This window comes from Stegostoma tigrinum, chromosome 13 (genome assembly GCF_030684315.1).
Source record: "Stegostoma tigrinum isolate sSteTig4 chromosome 13, sSteTig4.hap1, whole genome shotgun sequence".
Classification (NCBI taxonomy): domain Eukaryota; kingdom Metazoa; phylum Chordata; class Chondrichthyes; order Orectolobiformes; family Stegostomatidae; genus Stegostoma; species Stegostoma tigrinum.
The window spans coordinates 15,167,225-15,188,721 of record NC_081366.1 but is presented as its reverse complement, the minus strand read 5'-3'; the positions used below and the strand labels follow the sequence as shown (position 1 = coordinate 15,188,721).

At 37.2% G+C, this 21,497-nt stretch overlaps 1 protein-coding gene across 1 annotated transcript in view; it reads left to right on the top strand.

Moving 5' to 3' along the window:
* The window catches only part of kif3a (kinesin family member 3A), a 55,393-nt gene that overhangs the window by 6,283 nt on the left and 27,613 nt on the right, over nucleotides 1-21,497 (top strand). The window contains exons 2-9 of the mRNA XM_048543270.2: nucleotides 4,946-5,228; nucleotides 6,247-6,391; nucleotides 8,437-8,521; nucleotides 8,968-9,073; nucleotides 11,061-11,200; nucleotides 12,855-13,052; nucleotides 16,222-16,396; nucleotides 16,480-16,575. Coding sequence (XP_048399227.1) covers nucleotides 4,946-5,228; nucleotides 6,247-6,391; nucleotides 8,437-8,521; nucleotides 8,968-9,073; nucleotides 11,061-11,200; nucleotides 12,855-13,052; nucleotides 16,222-16,396; nucleotides 16,480-16,575 — 1,228 coding nt within the window. The remainder of the gene's footprint in view (nucleotides 1-4,945; nucleotides 5,229-6,246; nucleotides 6,392-8,436; nucleotides 8,522-8,967; nucleotides 9,074-11,060; nucleotides 11,201-12,854; nucleotides 13,053-16,221; nucleotides 16,397-16,479; nucleotides 16,576-21,497) is intronic.

Sequence of the window (21,497 nt, the reverse complement as noted above, 5' to 3'; positions counted from 1 at the left end):
TGAGTGATCTCAGCACTTCAGTGTATCAGGCCTGTTAGTCTGTAACAAATGTAAGCAGTTGTTGTCAACAACTCCACCAATGCTATTTAATATGGGTTAAAAATGTATATCTGTACTGTACTGTTATATTATTTTCTCCCACCACTGACAACACATTTCTGTACAAATGAGTCACCTCCCAGCTTTCATCTCTTACTTTGTATTTCTGTTTCTCTTGCAGTGAAAATTGCTTTATGCATGCATCCACAGAATAGTCGCTGGTTCAAAGTAGATTTTAATAATTTATCATGCAAACATGTTTTATTCAATTTCTCTATTGCCTGCAAATATCTAATCATTAGAACAAGCTCTCCTGCGTCAATCATTATCGCAGTGCTCAAATAGCATTTTATAGTTTCTTATTTAATTATTTTTAAAAGCCGTACCATATTCCTCCTTAGTCTTTTTATGTTTCATGGAAAGTAAACTTAGCTCTCTCAGCTGGTTCCCAAATTGCTTGGACATGACCCCAGGCATCCGTGTTTTGCTTTTCTCTGCACTCTTGGTAAGGTATCAAAAACCTTCATTGTCAATGAAAACCAAAGCTTGAAACTGATTTTCTTAAAGATAATACGATAAATATAACATAAATTAGGAATTAAGTGATTACGTAGATAGTCAGAGATGTAAATAAAGATGGATTTTCATTACTCCATATTTATATTAGAATATCTTTTATTCAGATTACCAATACAGCAATTGCAATCCTGGATTTATTGAGCAAGTGTTCACACTACGGGGTTGATGTCTCTGTAAAGTGATTTTCACTTAATATCAATGCATACCCTTTGGTATAAATGCACTTCTGTCTGATCCAGGAAAAAGTGTGTGGAGATGCAGTATAGTGATAAGGTAGCTTACAAACTGTTTGAAGGTTGTATGGCTAATCTAAATTTTTGAAAAAAAGTTCTGGTAATTGAATCGATTAGTGTGGCAATATTTCTGTTTGATTTTTTTTACCATATTAAGATATGTTAATAGCTGTGTCCTGGACAGGATTGATGTCAAAGAAGCCTTACCCAAAGAGTCAGTTTGGGTTATGCACTCCAAACTCTAGAGTGGGGTTTGAGCTCACAACCTTGACTCAGCAAAAGTACTGAAACAAAAACAAAGTTGCTGGAGAAGCTCAGTAGGTCTGGCAGCATCTGTGAAAGAAAAAACAGAGTTAACGTTTTGGGTCTGGTGACGCTGCTACCTCTTTAGATTAGTCTAACACATCTGCTACCATAATTAGGCGTGGTCTTAAATTTATTTTCTTTAACCATTCATTTACACTTGGAAGCTGTGGTTGGTATTTATTGCTTTTTTGTTAAAAGAAAGCCTTATTCATAAACGTCTGTGAGCATCCACCTACACTTTTCTACCCACATATCTAGTACGCTAAATGTTAAATACACATGGTTAAAACTTATTGTCTCCCCCTTATGTTGACAGTGTATGTTGGCACTCAGAATTGCAAACCATTTCAATTTAATATACCTTTTGCCTTGATAGCTTAGCTAAGAAACCTATTATAACAAGCTGTAGAGCTGGATGATCACAGCAGGCCAAGCAGCATCAGAGGAGCAGGAAGGCTGATGTTGCTGACGAAATGATTTCTGAAGGGTCTAGGCCTGAAACATCAGCCTTCCTGCTTGTCTGATGCTGCTTGGCCTGCTGTGTTCATCTAGCTCTATACCTTGTTAGCTCAGATTCTCCAGCATCTGCAGTTCCTACTATCTGAGAAACCTATTGTTTGGTTTAGTGCAGAACCTGATAGACCGAGAAAACTTAGATTTGAGGCTTGGTCTGTGTGACTTAACTAATCAAAGGTGGGAAAATTGCTGTATTGCAATTGGATGCAAAGTTTCTTTGTGAAGGAGAGGGCAAATCTAAGGTTCTTGCCCTTCAATTCTTTTTAACTGTCAACAACTAGCAATTAGTGAGCATATGTGAATGTTGACTAATTTTGACTCTTCTTAAATCGTAGACTAATTGCTTTCCTGGGTCACTAATAAAAATAGATGCTGGATTCCTTTTGGCACATGTGGAAATCATTACTTTTGTCCCTTTAGTAGAGTAGGGGAAATAAATTATAATGGGAAAGGGTGGCACAGTGGTTAGCACTGTTGCCTCACAGTGCTAGGGACCAGGGTTCAATCCTGACCTTGGATGACTGGCTGTATGGTTTTTGCATATTCTTCCTGTGTCTGCGTGAGTTTCTGTTGGGTAATGTGGTTTCCTCTCACAGTCCAAAGATGTGTAGGTTAGGTGAATTGGCTATGCTAAATTATCCTATAGTGTCCAGGAATTTGCATGCTAGGTGAGAGTGGGGTTTTGGAAATATGGTGGGTCTGGGTGGGATGCTCGTCGGAGGGCCTTGCAGACTCCATGGGCAAAATGGCCTCTTTCAACACTGTGGGGATTCTTTCAGTGCTGTATAAGCAGTGGAGTATTTGAGGAACAAAAGAACATTGAGCATTCTAATTGAGCTCATTGAAGAAAATATCAGTGTTCCTCATAGTTAAATTTGAGAATGTGATAATTTGATGACTAAAATCGGACATTAACTACAAAGAAATTTGTAAATTAACCAAAACAGTCTTTCTCATTTGTGATCCAAGTTTCATTCCAGTCTCACCTCTGTGGATTTTTAATATTCACTTATTGTTGCTGTCTGTTGCAACTTTGATTTCTAGTGTCTTATCTGTACCAGGCACAGACCTTTGACTACAAGAATACTATCAGTAGTTCGATGTAAACCTAAATCACAAGTGTCTCCACTGAGCAGCCTTAGATTCCTCCCGTCTCCAGACAATAGTCCGATTTGTGCCCTGTCCCTTTACGTATACGGTTTCATTTGGATTTACCAGTTCATTGTGCTGCAGATGTTTGGCAGGTGATGATTGTGCAAATTTCTGAAGACAGTTATATTTGTGTTTATTTTTATAGCTAGATTTGTGCAGATGTCATGTCAAAAATCACACAATACCAAGTTATAGTCCAGCAGCAGACCAAGCAGCATCTTAGGAGCACAAAAGCTGAATTCTTTCAAGTCACTGCCCCCAGATAACTAGAGTTTTTGTCAATATACCAGAGGTGACATTTTAGGTATTATTTAGAATCTGTCTTTGTTTTAATTTGACATCATAATGGTTTCATTTCCAAAGTAGGAGTTTATAAACCACCACATTGACTGTCTACAAATTGTGTGCTTTTTGAACAAAGTAGGCTGTATCTGCAATTACACATCTGCAACTGTAAATGCACCGTGTGTGTATGTGTGTGTGTGTGCGTGCCTTTGAGAGTATGTAGTGTGATGGGATCACCTGTAGTACAACACAAACCCAAGGTTCTGATTGAGATATGGGTACTGAAATTTGGCTATCAATCTCTCTTTGATGACTCTGCATTGTTATGTATCCTGAGGTCCGCCTTGGAGGACACGCCATACACGGACACCCCATGCACATACCCCCTGTGTGCACTCCCCAAACTGTGCATACTCTGCACTCCACCCCACACCTCATGTTCCTCTCTCAATCACGTACACATGCTCACTCACTCACGTGTGTGCACACAACACACACACACACACACACACACACACAATCTTCCTCTCACACATGCTCACACACAGACATACACACGCTCTCACACACACTGCTCTCTTTCACTCAGTGCTGTCTTTCACAGATACACACACACAGACCCTCTCCTTTCTGTCTGATCCGCCTCCGTCACCCACCGCCCACACTCACACTCCTCTTCTCTCTCACATTCACACTCTGTGTGTCTGTTTGTCCCCCACATGCACAAACACACGCTCTGTCCCTCGTGTACAAACTTTTTTTTTCTGACTCTGTCTCTTCTACTCTTGTGCACAAGCACACACATAAATTTATGGGGTGAAATTTGTAGATTTGTAATTGCAGATGCACTCTGTTTTGTTCAAACAGCGCACGATTTATAGACAGTTTGACTCCAAACCAAAACGCAAACAGCTCTAAGCAAGGCTTCACATCTAACGTACATTGTCTGATGCAAAATGTCACCTTTAGTACACTGATAAAACCTTAATTTTTCAAGTCACTGCCCTAAGATAAATATTGGGATTTGCATATTAATCAATCGAAACCTGCATCCCCTTTGCTGATTAAAGATTAAACAGCCATCTTAGATCTGTTAAATACTTTCACATCAGTTCTCTGACCCTTTGATCTTTTGCTTATAAATTCTGTGTCTGAAGCTACCTCTCTCACTGACATCTGAAGAAGGGGTGAGATTCCGAAAGGTTGTGTTTTCAAACAAACTTGTTGGACTATAGTTTAGCGTTGTGTGATTTTTGACCCTGCCCACCCCAGTCCATCACCGGCACCTCCACATCATGTCCAGTTATCTGTGTAGGAACAGTGTAAGCATATCGTACATTTTAAAGTTGAGCGTGCAGAACTCGCTAGAATGTATCCTGGACAAAGTGAAATCAGACTCTCTATTCATTTGTCTTATTGGAATGCCTTGAACATAATATATTTTATTTATGTGCAAAGATTTGAATCCAGACTGGAGGAGTACAAAACCATACAGAACTGATTTTAATCAGAAATCTACATGTGTATGGCTTCCATACTATTCTTTTCACTCATTATGATTGTCTCTCTGCTGATAAATATCGAGTCAGTTGAGGAAGGGATGTGATTCGAACATGAATAAAAGATAATGTTAATTGGTCACCTGTGGTGGACTGCAAGTGTTCATGCAATTATAACCTGCATGAATTATTGTTTTCAGAACAGGAGAGAACATTTAAATGTAGGAAAGAAAAGATTTTATTCACTTTAGTTTTAGCAGGAACAAAATATAGTTGTTGGAACATGTATCCTACTTTATTGGTGAATGACAATTCCTGTTACTATATCTTATGTAGAGTAATAAATTGGAGAAGATTGACCATGTTGAGGCGAGCGACAATGTGAAGGTTGTGGTACGCTGCCGACCGATGAATGAGAAGGAAAGAAATATGGCACACAGACAAGTTGTGAATGTGGATGAGATACGAGGAACAATCACGGTCTACAAGACAGATGCTGCTAATGAACCACCAAAAACGTTCACATTTGATACAGTTTTCGGTCCAGAGAGCAAACAAGTTGATGTGTACAATCTCACTGCAAGACCAATTGTTGATTCAGTTCTAGAAGGATACAATGGTAACATAGTTTTATAATGGCTTTCAGTTATTTGAAATTTAAAGTTATGTATATTACAGACATGTTTTCATAATATATATCATTGTTTTAGAAAGAGGATTTCAAAACAGGTAGGTCACTCAGACTCCTGCATCTAGATTATCAGAATCTGTTAAGCATACAAGGAAAATTATTTTGCAAATTAATCTATTTTGTGTAAAATATTTATTTTCTTCACCAACCTGTTATTCAAAGAAAGTAATCTGAATACCAGTTATCCTTGTAGAATTCTTTAAACAATATCTGAATTGGTCACCCTCCCTTCTAGAAATAAGTTTATTATAAATATGCACAGGTGTGTTTCCACTGCTCATTTCTTCCAGTAGTTGGGATAAGGTCTCTTGTGATGCAGTGGTAGTGTCTATATCTCTGAGCCAGATCTGTGTCAAAGCTTTCAACGTGTGACTCTAGACCCTCACATTGCGATGGACTGTTAACTGCCCTCTGAACAAGCCAGCCCGTACAAAACCAATAATGCATGGACAAAAAGTCTTGGCCTTGCTGATATATTTTCCCAGCTTCCACTGAAATTAACTAGTATTGTTTATCTCAACCGCTTCACATGATAGCAATCTTCAAATTTCCTAGCGCATTCAATAAAAGAAAAGTTTGTCTCAAATTCCACATTGGGTTTATTAGAGACTGTCATTTCGATGGCCTCCCATTATTTGACCTCCCAGTTGAAGAAACTGCTCACCTATCCCTATCCTTATCCTTTCAAATCCCTTCTCAATTTTAAACGCCTCTATCAAGTCACCACAGTCCTGTCTTTAGCAAAAGAAGCCTCAGTTAATTTAATGATTGTTTCAGCAATACATAGTCAATGGACAAAACCCCTGAAGGTGAGTTTCGAATATTCATCCATTCCTTTCACTGCTGTTCACGACCTTTCTCTCATGACAATCTTTCAGTTTTGCTATTCAGCCTCAGTCTGTTATCTTTCAGTTATAAATCACAAACTTTTTTTTCAATTCTTCAGGTACAGTTTTTGCTTATGGACAAACTGGCACTGGCAAGACATTTACTATGGAAGGAGTACGGGCTGTACCTGAACTTAGGGGCATTATTCCCAATTCGTTTGCTCATATATTTGGACATATTGCAAAGTCTGAAGGTGACACCAGGTAAAGTTCCAATATCTCATAAGGATGCAGAAATATTAGGGTACATTACAATCTAGAATCGTTCATTCAGAAATTGGGTGAAATGAAGAACTAGTTAGATCATATAACCTTCCTCATCTTTTTGTTAGACCCTTAGAACTAAGATGAGGAGAATTTCTTCAGCCACTAGGTGGTTAATCTGTGGAACTTATTGCCGCAGAGGGCTGTGGAGGCCAAGTCTATCTAAGTTTATCTAAGAGATGAGTAGGTTCTTGATTAATAAGACGATCAAGGGTTACAGCGAGAAGGCAGGAGAATGGGGTTGAAAAACTGATCAGCCATGAACAAATTGCAGAGCAGACTTATGGACGAAACGACCTAATTCTGCTCCTGTGTCTTATGGTCTTACGATCATGAATACCAGGATGTTGATTCTAAGCTAAAATTGCACAATGTTCTTTTGTAATGTACACAAATAATATTGTTTTATTTTAATTTTAAGTCTATTTTCTTGCCAACTTATCTCTCCATCTCTTCTGAAGACATTACCTCATTTTCATTTATTGAGAAATGAAGATAAATGATCTTCACTGATGTATGAAGGAGATGAGGTAAATTAGCAAATTAGGTGGCTTAAATTTACATTTTAAGAATTTGCAGATTATGGGAGAACAAATTGCAGAGCAGACTTATGGACGAAACGACCTAATTCTGCTCCTGTGTCTTATGGTCTTACGATCATGAATACCAGGATGTTGATTCTAAGCTAAAATTGCACAATGTTCTTTTGTAATGTACACAAATAATATTGTTTTATTTTAATTTTAAGTCTATTTTCTTGCCAACTTATCTCTCCATCTCTTCTGAAGACATTACCTCATTTTCATTTATTGAGAAATGAAGATAAATGATCTTCACTGATGTATGAAGGAGATGAGGTAAATTAGTAAATTAGGTGGCTTAAATTTACATTTTAAGAATTTGCAGATTATGGGAGAACAAAAAGCTGAAGTAGGCATAAAGTTTCACACCTATGAATTGCCAGGACAAAAATGAATTTTACCTTAGAGAGTAGATGCAAAGATCAGCGTATTTGGAGCATAGAGCTGAAGTAAAGTTCAAGGAGTACTTCACACAGTAGTAGTGATAAATAGGGTTATTATTTCAGTGGAGGTAGAGATGAGAGAGTATCTATTAATGACTAATTTTTCACAATTTTTATTTGTGTCCTGTAAAAGGTCGCCACAATAGTATTGAAATACTTGATAACTTGAGATTTATAGAATCTCATTTTGGTGGCAACAGCAACTTGATGAGAGAAAGTGGAAATCAGGCTCCTTGAAACCAGCATTATCAGTGGAAGAAATATGGTTCTACTCGAGGCTAGAGAAGTGCAGAAAGAGATATTCATCTTGGTTCTGTGCTGGCTCTTGTTAAAACCTGAGTTCATTACCCAGCTCTATCATATCTCTACAGTAGTCTTTGTCTCAAATGTTTGCTCTTCCTTTTAAAAGTTACAATGATTTCTACCTCAATTACAGCTTTTGAAGAATCCTATCCTTTTAAAAACTATCCATAGTGAAATTCCTCTTAGCTTCTCTCCTCACTCTGCGACAATTTTAAATTGTTGCGCTCTTCTCAATGACTCATATCAGTGTGTCCATATTAACAAACATGAGGAAAGGAAAATATGGCACTTCTCCAAATTAGTCATTGAATTATCAATTTATTGTGTAGTATCAGGTGATGTTTCTACTGCATGACTAGTTTGACAAATGAAAAATGAGCATTGAGAAAATAAACTACTTAAAAATGCTTAATATACAAGGCTGATTAACTAGGAAATTGGAGAGTTAATTCACCATGCTATGTTCCCAGTGATTAGCCATACTTGAAATGTAGAAAAGAATTATGTATAATTATCATATAATTACATAACATTGTCTTCAAACAATGCTGCCTTTGTTAATGTAGCTTCCTGCTGGGACGTTAAAATTAATGAATTTAATCAAGTATTTGTATACTTTGGTTTAATTTTACCCCACTCAAACTTTCAACATTTTAAGGTTTCTTGTTCGAGTATCCTATCTGGAGATTTATAATGAAGAGGTTCGTGATCTTCTTGGGAAGGATCAAAGTCAGAGACTAGAGGTGAGAAATTCAGTTCATGTGAGAAGAAAATCTAGTCAAATTTATAAATTTATTTATTTTTCACAACAAGGCAGATAATCTAGGCTCGAGGGATCCTATATTAACACACGCTGGCTATAAAGGGCAGTCTCAAATCTTACTATTTGCTTATTTTGGAGGATTCCACTAAGGAGCTTTTGATAGTGACACTACTTTAACTTATCTTGTATTTTAGTTAACTCCTTCAACCCCTCCTGAAGGAGTTGAGTTGTGAGAGTGATTCTTCAATCTTTTGCGAGCTAATAATCTGCAACTCTACTTGATTTTTTTCTAGTCAGCCAATTTACTGCCTGGACAATAAAGCTGGAGGTGTCTTCTATTACTTTCAATTCTGGTAATGTATATGTAAATCTAGAAATCTGTCTCCACATGCCTGTTATTTCAAATTGTTACATTTCATTGTGCAGGTTAAGGAACGGCCTGATGTTGGAGTGTACATAAAAGATCTTTCTGGTTATGTGGTAAACAACGCAGATGATATGGATCGTATTATGACTTTAGGGAATAAAAACCGTAAGTTTTAAAAAAGATTTGGTATGAATATTTGAAAGTCATAAATGAAATCCTGTATATTTGACCATGGTATTCTGCCCCTTCTTGACTTGCCTGCAACTTTGACATTGTTGATCATACCATACTTCTCCAACATGCCTTCTTCATCCAACTGAATGAATCTACTGTAATTTGGTTCTATTCTTGTTTATCGATTCATAATTAGAAAATCATCTGTAATAGAATCTCTTCCCACTCCTTATTACCTCTTAGTTCACAAGGCTTCTTACGATTTATCTATATACTTATTCTAGGCATTAGCGTTTAAAAATATGGCAAATGTGTGGAAACTGATGCTGAGTAAGCCCAGTTCCACCTAAACTATTCATATCCACTGCCTCAAATCTATCCCTCTGCTTGTTTGCTATTCAGTCATAGGTAAGCAGGAACTTTGCTCTGGCTAAATTTTGGAGAAGACCAAAGCCATTGTGTTTGGTTCCTGCCATAAATTTATACAAAATGATCCAAAACTCTGCCTTGGTGCTAAGTAACAAAGTCCCATTCACCCAATTTTTATTGTGCTTCCTGATCTATATTGCCTCCTTGTAGTTATTTTCTGAATTTAAAAATCATTTTTTTAAAATTCATGTACTTTATTTTCAAATTTGAGTGTAGACATGCCACTTTCTATCTCTAACCGCATACAGTTCCAAAATTCTTTGAGGTCTCTTCCCTCCAGTTCTGGCTTCTTCTCTCATCCCTGATTTGAAATCGCTCAATTGTTAGCTGCCTCAACCCTTAACTCTGGAATTCCTTTCCTAAAGTTATCTGCTTCCCCATTTCTTTCTTTCACCAATTCTCTCATCTTCTTTAATGATCCCTTTGACCAAACCTGTGTAGCTTGATGTCATAGTGTCCTGCCAAGTCCTTTGTGAGGTTTTAGTATGTTAAGGATGCTGTAAATAGACAATATTATTGGTTTTAAAAATGCTGTTTTGCCCCAGGATTATTAGCTTTATTTTGGACATTTGTGAGCTGATGAAACAGTTTTAATTTTTCTCTTAAAAGTTGCCAGTCACATTAGTCAGTCCGCATCCTCTATCAGTTGAAGTTGTCTGCAGATGGAACGAGTGGCATCATCTCTCGTTAAAGAACCAAATAGAATTTCATTTGGCAAGTTGTTTAACTACTTCAGTATGAAACAGTTTAACCAATCCCTCTGAGCTGTCTCCAGGTTTGCTAAAACGATGAACATAATAGTGTTGAATCCATGTCTTTCTGTTTAGGTTTAGAATGCTAAATTATTTTAAATCAGTATGAATACATAATTCTGATTCCACAAGCATTTCCATATTGAAAATGGTGACTCTGGTATTGTGCCTCATCATTTTTTTAAAAATCAAAGAAAATTTTAGATGTAGAGTCTCTATTATTATTATTCCAATTGCAGTTCAAAAAAATTACCAAAGCTTAGGGAGCATAAATACAAACAAAATCCTAATAGTAACAGTCCTAATGCTGGATCAAAATCTTGGAACTCCCTCCTTAACAGCAATGTGGGCTGTGAATGAGTAACAAGTGTAGGTCTTTCCATTAATCTGCAAAGTTATGAATCAATAAAAATACAAGTTCCTTTTTAAGATTGTAATGTAGTGGTGTTAATTGTTATTTTTGGGATGCTTTGACTGTGACATACTTGCTATTGTACAACAAGTGAAACTGAACAATATTACTAAATTTGTACATGTATTAGTGTTGAATTAAACAAAAACATTACTTGTGTGCTTAATAGCTGTCAAACAATGGGAACAACTTGAAACTGAAGCTAAGGTGAAAGAATAGTATAACAAGCAGTTGTGCTGTCTGCCCAGAGGTGAAAAGAGAATCACAGTCTCACCTTTGTAGTTTTGCATGGAGTAAATTTGTTTTGTATTTTTGTTTTTGAATAAAACTGCTGGTTGATATTGTTTTGATACTTTATTGATATTGATTCTTTATTTCCTTCTAGGTTCTGTTGGTGCCACAAATATGAATGAACATAGTTCCCGTTCTCATGCTATTTTTACGATTACCATCGAGTGCAGTGAAAAAGGAATTGATGGAAATATTCATGTTCGCATGGGCAAGCTGCACCTTGTTGATCTTGCAGTAAGAATTGGCAGAATATCTAAAAAGCCTTTGTACACACTGCTCATCTGCATTTCTGGTTCATTCTTATCATTTTGCTTTAATTTGTATAGAATTTGTAGCACCTCTGAATACCTTGATTTTTATTACTGAAGCCCGAACAGGGAGAGTGATGGTTGGGGACATTCCCAACTGTACCCTGCTCAAACATGGACGACTGTGGGCAGCCCTGGAACTAGTAGTGTTGATCCTGGTTGAAATCTTGATCAATGTTTGCTCCTTTTTTTTTAAATTCAAGTTCCAAGGGCTCCAGGCCATAGTTAATGCTTCGATATCTGCAGGTTTATCTTTTCCTAAAAATAAAAGTAGTTAGTGTATTTTTCCGACAAGGTTGCCTGGAAGCTTTCTTTCTATCTAGCACAGTTTCGGACAACTAGTTCCAGGCCTGCCCTTCTTGATCTGAACGCAGGACAATTTGCTATTACTGGCTGCTACACAGAGTTATTGCTGTTGAATAGATTGAATTTTCTAATTTTGCAATGAAAATAAGTCATAAAATACTTGAGTCAACTGGTTGGCAAGTAAATTATGAAATCAATTAGGTTGGAGAACACTGCTTATTGGAGTGTTATAGGGAGTAAATAGGGTGAAATGAACGTTTCCTCTGCCTTTGTTTGGCTCTAGTAATGAATTGTACTTCAGTTACAAAATTACATATTTACATTAATGGAATTAGAAAAGGCATTAAGGTAATAATTCCACTGAACTGTACCTTTACAACCCTCTCTTGGCTTCCAGTCTACACCATGCCATTCTCCCACTGGTTCCACTTTATATGTTCTGTATTGCATTGTGATATGCCTTCCTATGGTTTTCATTATAAGAATTGACATGGAGATTTATACTGAATGTGTAAAAAGACAACATCAACTCTAAAATAGAGAATAAATTACATCAGCACTCCTTATCTTGAATATGCCTTCATCTTCTTGAACCATTTCACCTGAAGGCAATGCTGATCTTGACTCCAAAATAAATTGAGCTTTATTTATTATATTCATTCAAAAGTATTCTAAAATTAGATATGTATTCTTTTAGCTTAATTGATTTAATCTTTTTTTACATTACCTTGTCTGCCCATTTCATAATTTTTAATTCAGAATTGTGTTTGCAGTTATAATTCTTGACAACCTATTGCAAGCATTGATTGCACTCTTATAAATAAATATGTTTTTCACAAGCTTGTAATGATAAATCAATATTGTGTTAAGATAGAGCACATCCCATATTGGTGGTATCTTTGATTCTGGTCCCTATTAATAGATTAGTGGAAATGTTATAAACATAGGCAACCTAAAAATCTGATAAAAGGTATACTGTGTGTCAGTTTGCACAGTTAGCATTTCTACTCCTCCAAGTTGAATTTTTTCCTTACTATTTATATTAAATGCATAATAGTTAAATAAAATTAAGTACTAATTTTGAAAGTTAAATGAACATGCACGTCCAAAAGACCATAAGCCATCTTTTATCTTTACAAATGTAGATGAATTTTTGTGTATTTCAACATTTTCTCTTTTCATTTGGTAACCACAACAATTGAAAAATAACAGTGAAAACTTATACAGTTATGTGTTGAGTATCAAAGCATTAGTCCTATCTTATTTGCTTGCAGGGTTCTGAAAGACAAGGAAAGACTGGAGCCACAGGACAGCGATTAAAAGAAGCAACAAAAATTAACCTCTCATTGTCCACCTTGGGTAATGTTATCTCCGCTCTTGTTGATGGTAAAAGTACACATGTGCCATATCGTAACTCTAAACTGACACGTCTACTCCAGGATTCTTTGGGAGGCAATTCAAAGACTATCATGGTGAGCTTTCTTCCTCTTATTAATGCATAATTGAGAATAATTAATATTATTTAGTGAAATTAGTTTGTATTTAAATAACGTGCAACATACATTTTGACAATTGTTCCTATAATTCAGCATATATCTTATGTTTAAAAAGTGGCTAAATAAGCAGTTGTATAATTCTTATTTTCATATTAGATTTTTGGGTACTAACGGATGTATTGACAGTATGAGAAGATAGAGTTGAGGTAGGCCGGGCATAATCTTATTTGGTGGAGTAGGCTCAAAGAACCAATTGAACCAACTGTGCTGATATGTAAATGAGCTATCCATTTTAGATTGATGTGGTACAAAAACGGATATGCTTTTCAACTGATCTGTTTATGGTCAACTTTAGCCTTTCCCCATCTTCCTTCTTCTATGCTCAGTGTAATCCGCTGAATCTTTCTCCATTTTATGCTTGTCTGACCTCCCCTTAAATATATCTATAATATTCACATTAACCAGCCCTTTTCATTGCATTTTCATGTCCTTGCTGTTCCTGCGGAGAAGATGTTTCTTCTGAATTTCATATGGGTTTCTTGGTGACTATCTTGTATTAAATGACTCCAGTTATTTCTGCGATTGAAACATTCTGTCTTATCTAATCAATCAAAACCTTTCATAATTAGTAAGACTGTATTAAGTCATCCCTTCATTTATTGACCATCCCTAATTGCTGTGAGGCAGTTGAATGTGAACTGTATTGCAGTAGATCTGGAGTTACAGGATGGCTAGGCCAGGTAAGGATAGCACTTTTCTACCCTAAAGTTGGGTTTTCCCGACAATCAACAATGGATTCATGGTCATCATTAGACTCTTTTCCAGATTTGTATTGAATTCAAACTCCACCACCATCTGCCGTGGCGGGATTCAAACCCATGTCCCCAGAACGTTACTTGGGCCTCTGGATTAACAGTCCAGTAATAATACCACTAGGCCATCGTCTCCCCTCTTGTGCTGTAGGCATGGTTTGTCCTTGGTTTAGCATAACTTTCCCACTTTTCAGTTCATTCTCTGACAATAAATTTTGATGTTTGACTTGGTTTTAGTTTCATGGCTTTGCTAGCTAGTGGCACAACTTTTAATGATATGTCAAAACCTATTTGTACTATTACCCCACCTAGACTTAAAACTTGAAAGCAATAATTGAGTTTACTGTTCCTCTTACCAAGACGTATTACCTCATTAATCTGCGCTGAACCTTGTTTTCCAATTATTTGTATCCTTTAATTTGCTTTAGTCAGAATTGAGCGAGACTATCTCCTCTTTCTCTCTGTGTCATTCACACAATTAGTAATTGTGTTTTCCAGTCCAGAATCTAAATTGTAATCATAATTGTGAACAGTACAGGTAGTTCTCCTATAACATGGTACTTGCGTTCTTTTGCAATCTTGATGGATAGAAAATTGCTATACTGTACAGTAGGAAGTTTGCATTATCCAAACAGTGTTTACCATTCATCAATTGCATTGTAGCAGATTTGCGTTAACAAAACACGCGTTATAGCAGAAGTACCTATAGTGATCCCGACGTCAGTCTTGGTGAATCACCACTACCAGCCTCCACTATACCCTTGCACCAACCTTTATTGAAGCCAGCTGGCAATCTACTTTACAGCTTTCCCTCTGATTTAGCATTCTCTCTGACTTTATTCATTAGTCATTAGTCAAGGCTTTTACATCCAGTTCATTACCATTATCTCTCTCTCTCTCTCTCTCTCTCTGTCATCCCCCAAAATTAATCGAGTTTCTGAAGCAAAACATTCCTTTTTAAATCTTTGTTTTCCATTCATTTTTTTGGCTTTTAGATAATTTTGCTAATCTCTCCTTTATTTCCATTATTTTCTTCATCACAACTGTCAAGCTGGCTGAGATATGAATCTGTGGGCATGCTCCATCACTCTTTGTCAAATATAGGCATTAGGTTGGCATGTACCATGCTTTTGGCATTATACTTTTTTTTTCATAAATTAAATGTGTATCAATGTCTCTATTCCTGAACTCCTTTAATAGTCCAACAGTATAATATAATCAATAGCTACAAAAAGTTGAAAAAATTCTTCAGCACTTATCTATCACAAAAATTGGCAATTCTTTAATACAAGTATGAGTTTGGAAAGTTTGTTATATGATTTGAAGTTTATCCAGGATTTTATTGAAAAACTGAAATTCAACATGCTTAGCTAAAGGGACACAGAGCTGAAAGGGTGACCTGTGAGGAGGATTAATGTGATTTGGACAAGCTAAGTGGTCAAATGCATGGTAGATGCAGTATAATGTGGATGAGTGTGAGGTTATCCAGATTGTTATTTGGCCATAGGTTAAGAGAGAAATGTTCAGAGAGCTGGATGTTTTCATGCACTGCTCACTGAAAGGATCAGATTGGGGTATGAGCTTGTTGATCAGCCATGATTATTGAATGGCGAAGCAGCTTTGAGGGGACGCATGGCTTACTCCTGCTTGTATCTTATGTGTTTCTATGTCTATGTATCGTGTTAACTAATGATGAGTTCAGTCTGTATTTTTCAGAAGATTTTGATAGCTGACTGTCTTTAAATGGTGATATTTAGAGGGCTCCTTTCAAATTCCTTCCCTGCTGCCTGACCTGCTGTGTTCCTCCAGCTCCACACTGTATTGTTCAGAAACACTACTGGAACTGGTAGAAGTTAAATCCAGGCCTTCCTGATCCCAAGATTAGGGACACAACCACTGTGCACAAGGACCCTCCATTTTGTATTTGGATATTTTCTGATCAACCTGTTCAGAGATGTTGATACACAACTATGGAGCAAGTGGAACTTGAACCAGGCTTCCGGGCTTGAGGTAGTGATAGTGCCACTCTGCCACAAGAACATGCTGTTGGTTTTGTTTTGGTTCTTTATATATCCAGAAGTGTTCTTAAAGAAAAATGAACATTTTCTTTATTTCCATCACCATCAAACCACCCTTTGGTTCAGTGACTAAAAAACACCTGCATCTAGATAGATGAATAATCAACCTAGATTCAGGGTGTATTCACTGCACCAAAGGAGGTACCTAATCTCTTCTTGGCATCTTCATACTGCAAAGTAATTAAGATAGACAGTTTAATACGCAGGATTGAACTTTTGGCACCCTTTACCATTTATATGTTTTTTCTTTATCAGTGTGCAAACATTGGGCCAGCAGATTACAATTACGATGAGACTATCAGTACTTTACGCTATGCAAACAGAGCAAAGAATATCAAAAATAAAGCCAGAATTAATGAAGACCCCAAAGATGCATTGTTGCGCCAGTTTCAGAAGGAAATTGAGGATCTTAGAAATAAACTAAAAGAAGGTATGGACAAGTGAAGTAGACGAACATTGAGATACTGATGAAATAAAAACCATATCTTGATCAAACTATTTAAATATTTTCAGGGGAAGAAATCTCTGGCTCAGAAATGAGTGGCTCTGAGGAAGATGACGAAGAAGGTGAAAGTGGAGAGGGTGGAGAGAAGAGAAAGAAGCGAAAAGGTAAATGTTTAAAATCAACTTGGTTTATGTCTCTGATAAATAATGAGTCGGGGAATAGGAGTGTTCAGATATGCGTGGAAAGTTCTTTACACAGAGGGTGGTGGGTGCCTGGAAGGCGTTGCCAGCGGAGGTGGTAGATGCAGACATATATTTGGACAGGTACATGGATGGGCAGGGAGCAAATGGACTCAGACCGTTAGAAAATAGATGACAGGTTAGACAGAGGACCTCGATCGCCACAGGCTTGGAGGGTCGAAGGGCCTGTTCCTGTGTTCTAGACCTTAGCTTAAGAAGTGGAAAATCTGTTTAATTTCGGGTTACTTGTTGGCTTAACCATAATCGAGGTAATAGCTCTTTCAGTCACTAAGAGTTTTCTGGAGGTGGAAGAAGTGACTTTGGGGGTTTTACAAAAGGTGAGCAAGGAAAAGCTGCAGGAACTGGCAGGTATGGAAAATAAAATTTGAAAACTGTCAGGTAATGGGAGTCTGGCAAAGACCGTTTCAAACAAGTAATCACACATTAAGCAAGATGTGACAGGAAAGGGAGATTGAACAAGGGACAAAGCTAATAAATCAGTTCAGCCCACAGCAGTTATGGGGCACACAGACAAGCATGGATAAACATGGAATAACAACTAAGTGACTAGAATAGATAAAGTAGAGTAATTGTGTGAGCATCCGTGCTGGCATGTGTTGGGTAGATGTGATGTGTGACAAGATAAGAAATACTAGGGAGTGAGGTCACTTTAAGGTAGGGGTCACTTGAAGGTTGGAAAACCATTGTGGCGGAACTAGCAGTAGAAACTTATTTATATTAGAATAAATTAGAGATAAGTCAGAAGTAGAGGAGACCATTGTGGCAAGGTAAGAAATGAATAGTCATTATATCATGAATTAAGTAGTGGAGGAAAAAACCATAGTGGCAGGTATGGAAAGATAAGGCAGGCTGACTTCATTGGTTTGAGATAAGATAACTCGGACTGTCCCAGTTGGGCATGCTGATAAGCTGATCAAGAGACTGATAACAGAAGGGTATAAGAAGTGTAAGCCAAAGAGGTTCGGGGGCACTCTAGGAAAATACTCCTGGATTGTCACGGCTTTTATTTGCAAATAAAAGATCATCTTCTTGAGGAATTCTCCGCGTCTCGGAGTGATTTTCTACCACACAGGCAAGCTGGATTTGGGGTTGCCTTTGTCTGTAAGAAAAGGAGTAATTACAGCAATAGCTTGACGTTTAAATTTGTTGGAATGGCCATCAGAATCTTTGGAAATGGCTAGAATTCAATTGCAGTTGAAGCAGCTTGAACAGAAAAGGAAACTGTTTGAATTACAGTTACATGCTGAGAAAAGACAAAAAGTATGAGAGACTGTTTGAAGTTTGGAAGTTGCAAATTAAACAGGATAGTCAACTTAAATTGATGGAAATGAAGGTAGAAGGTATGCTTAGTGAGGAGAAGAGTGATGATGAGCAGACCTATGGTAGCCAGAGATCTGATAGGAATATATAGGAATATGTCAAAACATTGCCAAAATTCAATGAAAAAGATGAAGAAGTCTTTTTCATTTCCTTTAAGAAATTGGCCAAACAGATGAATTAACCGGAGACTGTGTGGGTAAAGTTAATTCAGACCAAGTTGGCAAGCAGGGCTAATGAGGTATTTGCAGTGCTGTCAAGAGAATAGGAAGAAGTAAAACAGCCTATTTTGAATGCCTACGAATTGATACCAGAAACACACAGATAACAGTTCAGAAATATAACAAAGGAACCGGGTCAGACTTATGTCGAATTTGAAGGAGTTAAACATAGCAACTTCGTTAGATTGGTGAGAGCATTAAAGATAGAAAAGACATATGACGATCTTTGAGAGATTACTATGCTGGAGTTCAAAAACTCACTTCCAGAAATGATAAGATCTCATGTTGAGGAACAGAATGTTAAAACAGCAAGAAAAGCTGCACGGATGGCGGATGAATACATACTGGTGCATAAGTCAAAATCTAGGTTCTGACAGCAATTTCATTCTGTGAGGGATAAAAATCGGGAAAATGGGAGATGCATCAATGGAAAACAAAAGTAGATCCCAAGGGGAATAGTTTATCACATGTGAAAAAGAAACCCAAGAGGGTGAAAAAGAGATGAAAACCTTCAATTGTTTTCACTGTAATAGAGAGGAACACACAAAATCACAGTGCTGGTGGTTTCAGAGAAGCACTGGGAAAACAGGATGTGGTAAAAGAAGCTAAATCAGTGGGATTATTTGAGGTAGTTAGTGAAGGAAGTCCCAAGTCGAGCTGCAGGAGAGTGCACAGCCTAGTCATGGCCTGGATAGTAAGATAGCGCCCGATTTCTTCAAAGATTTCCCTCTGTGGGTAATGTTTGCCTCCTCCCTTTTGTTCTACCTGAGTAAAGAAGTTACAATATTGGGGGAAATGGGAGCTGGTCAGTCTCTTGGTAATAGATGAAAATATTTGTGCTCCTTCTAAAATGTTACCCGAGAGGATGATAATCTGTAGAATAAATGGAGAGAGATTTCGTGTTGCCCTGTGTAAAATAAGGCTGGAAAGCCCAATCAAGATTGGGGAAGTGACAGTGGCAGTGATCGAAAGAATGTCTACTCCAGGAATACAGTTTGTTTTCGGAAACAACTTAGCTGGATCAAAGATGGGCGTGATGCCCATTGTAGTGGAGAAGCCAAAAGAAAGCATGGGAACTGAGGAGTTAAAAGAAAAATACCCTTGAATTTTTCCAGACTGTGGGATCTTGTCACTGCACAATCATAAGTTAAAGCAAGAAGGGAAAACCAAAGAGAAAGACGAAGGAGTTGAGATGCAGTTAGCTGTCATCCTGTCAAATGGTAAAGGAAGCACCTGAGCAGGTAGAGGATCAGGCAGAAGTATTTAATTCTGAAAGACTAATGGAGTTACAACAAAAGGATAAGACAATAAAAGATTTATATCATAAAGCCTACTTAGAAAAGGAATCAGAATGTATTCCTGAATGTTATTATCGTTAAGATAACAATATTAATGGAGAAATGGAGACCTTGGCAGGTTAGTGCAGAGGAGAAATGGGCAGAAGTTCACCAGATTGTGTATCTGTAGCATACAGACAGGAAGTATTACAGGTAGTACAAAAATACCTATAGGAGATCATTTGGGAGTAAGGATGACTCAGGCTAAGATACAAAGGCATTTTTATTGGCCTGGATTATGTGAAGGTGTGGTTGAATTTTGCCGTACCTATCATACATGTCAGATGGTAGGAAAGCCACAGGCAGTAATAAAACCAGTGCCTTTGCCAATTCCCGCATTTGAGGAACCTTTCACATGGGTTATGGTTAATTGTATAGGTCCCCTCCCTAAAACCATAATGGACATGCATACCAGATTTCTGGAGGCAATTTCATTACAGAATGTCATGACACAAAATAGTTGTGGAGAAGTTGCTTGCTTTCTTCACCCATTATGGACTACCCAAGGAGATTCAGTCAGACCATGGGTCCAGTTTTACTGCTAAATTATTTAAGGAGATCATGGATAATTTAGGCATTCAACACTTTAAATCAAGTGCATACCATCCTGAATCCCAGAGAGCATTTGAAAGGTGGCATTATGTCATAAATACCATGCTGAAGGCTAATGGCCAGGATTTTCCAAATGATTGGGATAAAGGTACCCCATTTACATTATTTTCTATTAGAGATGCTTTAAATGAATTGACCCAGTTTACTTTGTTTGAATTCATATTCGGACATGAAGTGAGAGGGCCTTTATTATTAATTAAGAAAAACTTGATAGGTCCAAAGTCAGAGATCTCACAGTTTGGTTATATAGCTGAGGTGAGAGAAAGATTAAACAAAGTAGGTGAACTAGCTAGACAACATTTGAAAGTGGCACAGCATCTAAGGAAGCAGGAAGCCGGAAGCAGGTAAGCAAGCTTAAATTTGTACTTTTGCCTGTTGGGATAAAACATTGGTGTTGTTACCAGTAGTAGGAGATCCCTTCAGTGCAAGGTTTAGTGGTCCCTCAAACTCTCAAGCTGCCATAGTCTGATTTGGATTTGTGTTCTATTAATCCACCTGCCTTCTCTGCTTTTCCAGTAACATGACCGTTATGTAGTCATTTCTTTTGTGTTTGCGTATGCCAATTTGAATATTATACCTTGTTCCTCATGATGATAGCAGAAATCATAGTTTGTTCTGGAGAATTGGGATAAGTCAATTGGTAGAAATTAAATGATGCCCATGTGTTAAAATAATTTTGGAACAATGGCTGAGTTGCCAACATAACTGTTGCTCACTAGTCAAAACTAGGCCAGAGGTACAATTTGGGCTGTGGTTTGCATTTCAGTCTTCAGTTTTATACGGGATGTTATGACTGCTTAGGCACGCTTTTCATAAGAACTACAGTTATAACAAATTTTATTTCATTGTATTATCTTGACAGTCTTGCTGATTTTTTTTGTGATTTGGTTTGTTTCTGGGCAAGAGCAATGTGGCACAATATTTGTATTAACTATTAATTTTTCTTCCCTTGCAGTGACATTCTCATCACCTGTCTTCATTGTTTTGGTCTTCTGATTTGCAGAAAATAATGATTAACTTGTTTCTTTTCCCTTCCTTCTGTATGCACAATCTGCCCACCTGTGGCTTGCTAATTTCTTCTTGAATCAAGATCAAACAGGTTTTCGGCTCCCTTTTTATTCATTGGTTTCAGTGAATTATATATCTTTCTATATTTCTGTAAGGTGCAAGTTGTGCAAGATCTAAATCTGATCCCATTAAATATTAAATGAATTAAGGCATACATGTATACAGCATTGCAGCCCTTTTTAAAATTTATAGGCAGGTAAAGTGAAATGAACTGAGGTCAGAAAATGAGCTAAAACTAAAGAATTAAAACAACAGAATATCAGAAGAGATT